Source organism: Malurus melanocephalus, unplaced genomic scaffold (assembly GCF_030028575.1).
Source record: "Malurus melanocephalus ecotype Western Australia unplaced genomic scaffold, MMel_1.1 scaffold_498, whole genome shotgun sequence".
NCBI lineage: Eukaryota > Metazoa > Chordata > Aves > Passeriformes > Maluridae > Malurus > Malurus melanocephalus.
In genome coordinates, this window is record NW_026623730.1 from 316443 (window position 1) to 326804 (window position 10362).

Consider the following 10362-nt stretch of genomic DNA (forward strand, 5'->3'; position numbering starts at 1 on the left):
TCAAACTCCAACCCCATCAAACTCCAACCCCATCAAACTCCAACCCCATCAAACTCCAACCCATCAAACTCCAACCCCATCAAACTCCAACCCCACCAAACTCCAACCCCATCAAATTCCAGCCCATCAAACTCCAACCCCACCAAACTCCAACCCCATCAAATTCCAACCCCACCAAACTCCAACCCATCGAACTCCAACCCCATCAAATTCCAACCTCATCAAAATCCAACCCCACCAAACTCCAACCAGTGCCACAACCCCAAGGGTCAGTGATGTCCCCAACCCGCCAGACCCCACGCGGACAGCACAGAGAGACGAGACACCATCAGGGGTTATTGAACCAGGAAGCTTTATTTACACAGTAAAAGTAACAAGCAATTTCCTGAGATTGAGCTGCTCTAGTGCAATCAAGTCATGGAGGGGGCAGGAGCAGCCTCCTGGCCTGCCCACAGAGGGGACCCTCGGGCAGCCCCTCCCGGGACACGCACGGCCCGCGGCGCTGTGCAATGGCCAGCGGGACTTGGCTACTACAGGTCATAGCTTCAGAAGGCTTTGTTTTCATTCTTCTTCCCATTTTTTTATTTTTTATTTTTGTTTTAATTTTTTTTTTTATTTGGCCATCCTCTTCTTTTTCTTTCTTGAACACCAAACCCACACACGCTGCAAAGCACTGCTACAATCCTAGAACATCCTACGTCAGTCTGTTTGCCTGGGCAGCCAGGAGCTCTGAACAAAGCACTTGAAACACGACTTTATTGGCCCAACAGGCTATGCTAGCACGTGGAAAAATCACAATCTATTTTACAAATGCTTCTTTTGTTGGTTTCTTTTTTTTTTTTAATGTGCTCTTTCATAGGGACAGGCTCAAAGAGCTGCGTCTGCAAAGCACACAGCAAACTCTCGTGCGCCTGCTAAGACTTTCTGTATTAAAATCCTATTTTTTTTTTTTCAGGATGGTGAACCTTTATTGCTGCTGCCACAGCTTTGGTGYCATCCCAAAACAGCTGCTGCCCAGACTGGGTCACACCTTAGACAAGCCACTTATCTTCACAACAATGAGCCTATTTTAGCTACCTAGCAAGGAAAAACATCCCTTGTCTGCGCATTAATATCACATTCTGGCAGCCAGCAGGGATCTGCTGGGGGATTTGGGGGTTCCCAAAGCATCTGTGTAATAGGTGAAGTCCTTTACAAACCAAGAGCAGGATGCCCAGGGGATTCCCTGCTCTCCCCACTGCGTAGGGGATGGATCTCCTGACGCCGGGGGAGCACCGCCACTTCTGACTTTACAATCAACAGGATGTCCCCTGAATCTGAGGCACGTACTATATTATATTTAATATTTTTAATTACTTTATTTATATATATATTTATATATATATAAATCCACAAATGTTTTACCTCTACAGAGAGAGAGATAGAGAGAGAGAAAAAAAATTTTTTAAAAAGTAAGGCTTTCTTAAACTGAGAATAAGTACATGAAATCATACAAACCCAACAAGAAACACCCAACAGAACACCACCGTGGCCTCAGAACTGTCGCTAACTGTAGTCTGTGCCTACGCCAACGTGCCCAGTGTAAGGCCATGACTCATTGGAGAAGCGTTTTTAGTAAGGCAAACGGGTTGTGCTGAATGTAAACTGAATGCTACGGCTACTTCCAGGCCAGCGGGGCCGTGGTACATTGGCCACCATGTCCAGGACAGCAGGGCCATGGCCCATTGGCCACCACGTCCAGGACAGTGGGGCCATGGCCCATTGGCCACCACATCCAGGACAGTGGGGTCATAGCCCATTGGCCACCACATCCAGGACAGTGGGGTCATAGCCCATTGGCCACCACATCCAGGACAGTGGGGTCATAGCCCATTGGCCACCACATCCAGGACAGTGGGGTCATAGCCCATTGGCCACCTTCCCACTGTGGAGGTTAGCGTGGCACCAAGAGCAGCCCTTGGAAAGAAAACAGAAGCCCTTAGGAATTCCAGCCCTGGGGATGCCCACACGAGAGCCCGCCTGGAGCTCTGCGGTGGCAGCTGGATGTGGATTTGGGTGAATTTGCCCTTTTTTTGCTCAGCTGAGGAGGTGCCTGTGCGCCCCGAGAGCAGGATCTGCCAGCGGTGGGGAGGGAKGGATGGATGGAGCATCAGGAAGACTCAAAGCCAAGAATTGTGCTGTGAGGGTGCCACTGCAGGGGTGTGGACAGAGGGGCAGCAGCCTGGGAAAGCTCTGGCATGGCTGGACCTTCCCAAAACAGCTGAGACCAGCAGCTCCTGCCACAACAGGAGGGCTAAAAATTAACCCAGGGTGTATTTTCTTCTGAGTGATGCATCAAGCGACACTTTTTAAAAGAGCTGGAGGGKTCCCCAAAATGAAAAGACATCCCTATCTACCCCTCCCAAAATATTTGGGGCTCGTCCTGCTTGCCTGGAGGGAGTGGACACGGCCACTGCCACCAGCAGAACCTCTGCAGTGCCAGGACAGGGGTAACGACCAAGGGGTTCCACCGTGGTGGGAGATGCCACATGCATCCTGAACCACTGCGGAAAAAAGTGCACTAATATAACCAGAAATGATGAATGAAACCTGTACCAGCAGCTCTCAGCCTTTCTGAGTTATGGACCCTCAAAGCATTGCCCATGGGGGTGCTGAACCCCATTAAAAATGTCCTGTCTTCAGTTGCTCCTGTTATCAGTGATTATTTTTYTCCTTTCTTTCTTTTGCAAAGCTCGGGAAGTAACCCCTGAGCTTGAAGGAACCAGCAGAAGGAATCCAGAACATGCTGGAAGCCATTTGTACAGCTTTCCTAGAGCTTTAAACAAACAAACAAACAAACAAAAAAAAAAATCCCAGAGGGAGAGAAAAAAAAAATCTGCGTCCTTCTAAACCTGTTAGCAAGTGGACAGCTTATTTTTAGCAAAGAGAATTCATATCGTACAAACATAATGGTCGCCACTTTATCTGTGCTTAAAAAAGGCACAGGAAGAGGAAAAGCTTTCAGTGCTGCTACCTGGATTTTCAGCCTTTTGCCAGCTGAYTTTGTCAAGTAACCCCTCCTGCACGACGTGTCTCGGGCACGCAGCCCTTCACAGTAACGCCAAAAAAAGAGAGGGTGGCAGCCGTGCCCCGGGTAGCAAAGAGGGCACAGCTGCTGCTAAATGGGTAAACAGCCAGCCCTGCTCAAAACAGGGTGTTGGGAACCTAAATGAGGGTGGCACCGAGCCTGAGTAGGGCTTTTTTCCCAAAAGGGATGAGAGAAGGGGCTGGGAAGAAAAAAACTAAGGAAGGAAGGCGTTTGAGCATCCCTGAGCAGCGCCCAGCAAGCGCTGCTGCGGATGCCACCCCACACAGCCCAGGGGTGTGTTCAATTCCTCATCAGAAATACTAAAAATAAAGGAGTAAAAATCCAGCTCTTGCCATTATTAAATTTAAGCAAAACACTTCACTTGTGATTTCCTTCTCACGGCACTTCCAGGGACATGGGGAGCGAGGAGGGTGCCGGGGCGGTACGGGGTGTGGCCGGAAAAAAGGAGCTGCCCCAGCAGCCACCAGCCAGTGCTCCATTTGCAAATCTCAGTATTCTGCTTTCCCCTCCCTTTTCCAGTCCCAGGGGTGGTGGTTTCTCCTTGTGCTCCCCTTTCTGAACTAGCACAGGTGGGACCAGCTCCATCAGCTCCAGCCCTATCCTGGCAAAAGCCATTCACTCGCGGATTCCGAGTTTTTGGCGATCCCCGTGCCTGGTTTCCCCATGGGACAGGCACTTTCCTCCCACTGGCTGATCTCTGGCTACAGTAGTTACAAAGAAATTTCAAGATTTACACACGCATGCACACGGATTCCTCTAAAATACCTGATGAAATTTTGGCAAAGCCGCTTCGTCCCCTCCAGCTGGCAGGAGGGGCGCAGTGACAGGATCCCACAAACTCTCTGGAAACGAGGAGCCCTCCACAGCTCCACTGGCAGCTCCCTGACCCCCGGGGCGAGAGGAGCAGCCCCCTCCTCAGTTGTTCTCGATCTGCTCGATGTCGATCTCGCCATCCAGCTGGAAGAGGCTCTCGGTGCCCATCGTGCCGCTCCGCCAGGCCGTCCTGTCCTCCTCCTTGCTCTCCTCCTCCTCCTCGCAGGACAGCTCGTCCCTGCTGGCCCTGTGGCTGTGGGGCCGTGCCCGTGGTGGCTCTGGGACCGGGGTGCAGGCGGGGGTCCTGCCTGGCATCACCTCGGGGGTCGCGTTCCAGGGCTGGAGCCGCCGGGCACCGTCCTCGGCCGCGGCGCTAAGGCAGGTGAGGCTGTTGAAGGTCTGGCGGTTCTGCAGAGCCAAGGGGAGAGGAGCAGGTGAATTAGAGACCCTGACGCTGGGCTGGGGTAGGAGTTATGCCACATGAGGGGACAGTCCTCCCAATCCCAAATCTGAGCACCCCCAGCCCGACAGGAAGCAAGCAGAGCAGCAGGAGCACTCAGCTCMCCAGGAGATGCTCCAGCCAGCAGYTCYCCAGGGTTCCCCAAAATGAAAAGACATCCCTCCCAAAATATCTGGGGCTCATCCAGAGCCTGGAGAGAGCTGACACATCCACCAGCAAAATCTGCAGTGCCAGGACAGGGGTGACATCAGCCATGGAGGAGCAGATGCTGCAAAGCCCCACATCCCCATCCAGGGCAGGTCCTGTGCATCTCCTGTCCCTGCAGCAGACAACGCACCCAAACCACCCCCATCCTGCTCAGGATCACTGCCATCACCATCTCCACCCCATGAATCGCCCTTTAGTTTCACATTTAAGGCAGGACAAAGCTCGCCAAAAAGAAATGAACGTTTCCAACAACTCCCTTTGTCAGCAAGAGAAATGTCTGCCCTTACTGGTGTGCTCTGTTCCCCCATTGTTACACAGAGGGTGTGCTCTGGGTGTGAGGAGGGTGAGGAGGATCTCAGCAGCTCTGTGAGCTCTCATGGAGCGAGTGTGTGATGGTGAGTTCCCTTCTCAGACACTCAGCCTGAACACGTCCCAGAACAGGCCTGAATGAGTTCAATAAACACCTGGGAGGAAGGCAGGCATCTCCTCACTAAACTGGAGATGTTCACCTGTTCCTGGGCAGTTTTGGGCCCCTCGTGACAATGAAGACATTGAGTGACCATGAAGACATTGAGGGGCTGGAGCGTGTCCAGGGAAGGGAACAGAGCTGGGAAAGGAGTGGCTGAGGGAGCCGGGAGAACATCAGCACCCAACAGAGCGCTGGTGACACAGAGTGACAGAGCTGCTGCCTGAACCTGCTCTGGCTGCCCCATTCAGCACCAAACACAAAGCCTGAGACACAGCCTTGCTCCAAAACATCCCCAGGGCCGTTCCCAGGGAATCAGGCACATTTGCTTGAGGGTTTTCTCTTTCAAATCCAGGCAAGTGGGGAGCAGCCCCACCAAAACACCTTACCCCAGGCTGTAATGAAGGAAAACCACCCATTTACACAGCCCCTAAGGGAGATGCAGAGGCTTTACATCACACACCAACCAGTTCCTAACAAATTAAAGGGTCTTTGTGCTGAGCTGAACCCCTGGACCATCGCTCAGAGGTTTTGAGTTCTGCACATCTCCATGAACACAGTAAAACCTGTCCCTGCAGAGGCTCCTCTATCCACACAGAGAAGTTCCTGCTGCCCCACGAGGAGCTGGCCACTGCCCAAGCTGGGGAAAGCTGCATTTCACATGGCCTTCAGYCTCTGAAACCTTCAAAACCCCACAATTCCCCAAGCCCGTGTGAAAAAACGAGCATTTGTTCTCTAATTATGCAACTGCACCCCGTCCTCACGTCATCCTGGTCGTATTTTTCAAATCCCAGCCATGCCTCTGTCTGCTGGGTTCTGAGCATGCAGCAGCTTCAAGCAGAGAGCTGCACACTGTGGTTAATGGACAACTCRTAATTACCACTGCAGAAGGCCCGAGGACATAGCAGAAATATTTTTCTAAGCACTTCACAAAATTTGCAAGCATATTTCCAACAGTGATTTAGGCACTTGAAACGCCTAGGTCTCCTGAAAGTCAACAGCCCTCTCAGAAGTGCAAATCCCTTTGACAAACAAAAAGGGATTTGGCTCTTCTGGGAATGTGAATGGTAATTTTTCTCCTCCTTCTCAATTGAGCTCATCTCCAGTGCTTCCCAGGGTTTGGTACCCAGGTGTGGACAGGTCAGGGTGCTACAGAGCATCCTGAGAGGATGGGAGATGCTCTCTGAGTAATTCAGAGGAGATGAACGATTCCTGTAGTGACAAATGAAGGAGGAGGCAGCCCGGAGAGTAACTCAGCAGGTCTGCAGCTCATTCTTCTCATCAGAAAGAAGAGCATTCCCAAGCTTGGACACCTCTCAGACAACAGCCATGAAGGGACTTTCAGGGAAATTTTGGATTTTATGGGGTTTGGGCAATACAACCAAGCAAAGAGCCTCGTTCTCCCTGCTCAAATCCACACACATTGAAACCAGCCCAAGCCTTGAGTCACTCCAGGGAATATCTTTGCTTTCCCTGTGAGAGGACAGAAAACCCCTCCTGATGGTGCCAGTGCTGCTGGTGCAGAGACACTCCATCTGGGGCAGGTTTGACAGCTCAGAAAGCAAATTTTCACAGTCACTGGCTGCCACAAAATCCCACAGCTCGCCTTCCACAGCTGGGGGTCAGGATAGTCCCCCCAGGATGGTGATCACCAGGCCAGCATTCCATGGGCTGGCTGTGGATCAGAGCTGGAGCAGCCACTGCTGTCAATGCCATGTCTGTTCTCCATCCTTCAGGAGTTCTTTGCTCGTTTTTTATTTCTTGGGTGAATTTAGCACGTGCTGAGGTGCTGAGCTGGCCAAACCAGGCAGTCAAGGCCTCTGTTGRTGTCAGAAATGAGCAGGTTTGGTGGCACAATGTGGTGTTTGTCCCCCATGGCCAGGCTGCCCTGGGCCCCTCCAAGCCCCTCCAAACCTCCAGTGCCAGACAAAAATGGGTATCAGGCACCTCAAATCCTGCTGGTCTCAGGGAAACTGTGGGAATCCAGCACAGGATGGCTTTTGGGAGGTGTTTCTAGCCATCCTGACTTCACCCAGCGAGATCTGTACTGCACCTTACACCCAAACCACCTTTACCAACCCAAATGACTCATTTCTGATCATTTGAGGTGCTGATTTTTCTTCCCCCAACTTCCTTCCCAAAGCTGCCTCAATCCCACATGCTGGGCAATCCTTCAGGGAGAAAATGAGGCGTTACTAATGCAAGCACCTGAAAAATCAACTAAAAAAATAAGAGATGCTTGGCCACTTGGAAAAAGCCACACCAAAGCCCTTCTTGCACAMTGGTGACCAAGCTCAGGATGTTTCTTTCTCCCACAGGATCTTGTGATGGTCCATACAGCACAGGGACCAAGGCTGCAATCAGGGAAGGATGCAGGAGCCAATTCTTCCTCACATCCATCCTTTTCCTCAGATTTTCCCTCCCCATCGGTGACAAAGGCTGGAGGCTGAAGAGCAAGCTGAAAAATCCCTCAGCAGCATTCCTCCATCTCATTCTTCCCCTAATAAAACACCCAGCTGCAGGCTTTTCCCCATAACACATCCCTACACACACAGTGGATCTACCAGGACAAATATCAGCACCGGGATCCCTGCGGTGATCACGGTTTTTGCTCAAACACCTTATTTTTTTTTTAATTTTTCCACCCTGCCAGGTGATTGCTGCAATTTTCCCGGGGAAGGTGTAATCCTACAAGCTGTCAGCAATGCCGGCCCTACCTCCCAAGCTGTCATCACCTCCTGTGAGCACACTGGGCTGCAGTTCCTTCACAAAGATGAAAATAACCCGGTGCCAGCAGGGAAGGGGAATGGGCAGTGAGAGCTGCTGCTCCATGCGGGAAAGATGAACCTCTGCCAGCCCTCCTGAGCCAGCAAAGTCACCTCCACTGGGGAATTCTCTGCCTAGTTTGGATTTAAATCACTCTCCAAGGCAAACATCTTCAGCCCGAGTTGTTATCTTTATATCTTTATCTATAAATGCTTTGGTTGTTTGCATCACGGTAAATCCTGCCTGGCATTTGTGTCAGGGAAAGCACTCGCTTGTGCTGCTGAGGAGGAGGGCCAGGTGTTTGAGACTGGAAAATGAGAGTGGAAAATGGGTTTTGATCTGGTTTTTAAGCTCTGCAGAACTTCGTTATGGCAGCTGGTGTGATTTGGGCCATGCACACACACACACACATATCACAAGGGTTCAAAGCTCTGCATAGCCTTTAAGGCACCCACAACATTCTCCAACTCCTTCTCCAACTCCTTCACCAACTCCTTCTCCAACTCCTCAGGTCATTTTCCTGGTGATGGGAATGCAAAGGAAATTCCTAGGAATGGAAGGGACAGGGGGAGGGAGCTGCAGCAGACATGGCTCAGCCTCCATGCTCCAAGAACCAGTCTCCTCTTTATTATTATAACGCAGGACCTTATAAAAATTAAAACCAAACGTTATGTCACTGCTTCAGCAGTGCTGAAAAAAAGAGTATCAGCAAGTAAAGAGATAAAATTATATTGGATGACCAAAAATCCAGAGTTTGTGACACCTGTACCCAACACTCCCACCAACCAAGACCTCCTGCAAATCCAGTGCACACTTGAAAAACACTTCACTTTTCTGCCACAGCCTCAATCTTGGACTAAGCCTGAGCATCTTTCTCTGGAAAGGAAAAATGAAGGGCCCTTATTTAATTATTTATTTATTTATTATTCACTTAGCACCATTTCCTGAAATGCTTTGCCTTCCTAAAATGCTTCAGCAGARTTTTGCAAGGCAAGTGGTTCCAAGCAGATTTTAACTAACCCAGTAGTTTCAGGAGTGATGGGGTTTGGGTGTTTGTTTTTTGGTTTTTTTTTTTAAACCAGCATGAAAAATCCCTTTTGGCTTTTTCGAGCCAAAATGCCACTTTTGAGTGTGCTGACTCCTTCAAAAGTGAATCTCTGTGCTTTCTAAAAGCCGTCCTTTGGGATCCCACAGCCTGGGAACAGGAGGGTTAATCAGCATGTGGTGAATCAGATGTGCATCCTCGGGACACAATTGGATTTTGTCCATGTTTGGGACAGACACTGCCAAGCTTTGTTTGTGTTCCCAGCCCTGTCCTGCCATGTGAGAGTGAACAGAGGGTGCAACACCCAGCCCTGCATCCCTGGGCCTCGTGGAGGGATGGAGCCAGGAGCAGGGGATGGAATGGGATGGAWCTGGGACAGCCCCTTCCTGTGCCTAAAGGTGCTGCACTAGAGCTGGAGAGGGAYTGSAGACAAGGGATGGAGGGACAGGATAAGGGGAAAYGGCTTCAAACTGCCAGAGGGCAGGGATGGATGGGATATTGGGCAGGAATTGTTCCCTGTGAGGGTGGGAGACCCTGGCACAGGGTGYCCAGAGAAGCTGTGGCTGCCCCTGGATCCCTGGCAGTGCCCAAAGCCAGGATGGATGKGACTTGGAGCAGCCTGGGATAGTGRAAGGTRTCCCTGCTCCCTTCAAACCRGTTTCTTCYGATCCTGAACCAAAGGCTTTTTCCCACCAAGCCACAAACTGAACTTTRSTGTTCTCATTCCTGTTTATTTAAAAAACACTGGGGCTTGGAAGCTGGAATCTCTCTCAGAAGTGACATCAATATCAAACTATTTCCTGGGATACGTTTGGAATTCAAAACCTCCAGTTTTTCTCCTATCACTGCATTTGGAAATATTTGTCACCAACTCAAGTGGGTGCTGACGCCGACCGAGATCACTGCCACCCCTCCCGGCCTCTCCAACAAGCCTGAAAGGTGCCAAAATTTAAACAGAAAACCTTCTTATGTGAAAATTAGAGRTTTTTACTCCTTGAGGAAAGAGATGGATGCTCAGAGAGGAGAGATCCCTCTGCCATCCTGCAGTTTGAAACTTCTTCCCACTCAGTGCCAGCCTGAAACATTTCAAACTGGAGGGCAGTTCACATTAGCTCTGGGGGTGTACCAACTCCTTTGTGCATGGATCCTCATGGAAACTGCCATCATCCCTTAGTTAGGAGGGAAAACAAGGCAGGGCCAGCCAGGCTCCCAAGCATTGCTCCATCGAGAGACCCTCTGAATCTCCAGCCCAGCCTGGAGCTGATTTTAACCCTGGAAACCACAAGGAGAGCACATCCTCATTTCAGGGGGCTGCTCCCATGACTGCTGGTGCAGATGACTCCATCCATGAGGGCACGTGCCCCTCGTGGGGCAGTGAAGTCACCCCGTGAAAGGCTCTGCCTGTCCACAATGGTCCCCTTGTGCCCAGACCCTCCCCACAGCAGCACAAAGTCCTCTCTGTAACTCACCCTCACCAGAGCATCCCCTCAGCACCTCCTCAGCTGGTGAGCACTGCT

The 10362-nt window shown here is 50.9% G+C and overlaps 1 protein-coding gene across 1 annotated transcript in view; it reads right to left on the reverse strand.

The window, feature by feature from the left end:
• Positions 1-318: 318 nt before the first annotated feature.
• Positions 319-10362, reverse strand: part of FAM53B (family with sequence similarity 53 member B) — a 43349-nt gene continuing 33305 nt past the window's right edge. The window contains exon 5 of the mRNA XM_057381203.1: positions 319-4309. Coding sequence (XP_057237186.1) covers positions 4004-4309 — 306 coding nt within the window. The 3' untranslated portion in view covers positions 319-4003. The remainder of the gene's footprint in view (positions 4310-10362) is intronic.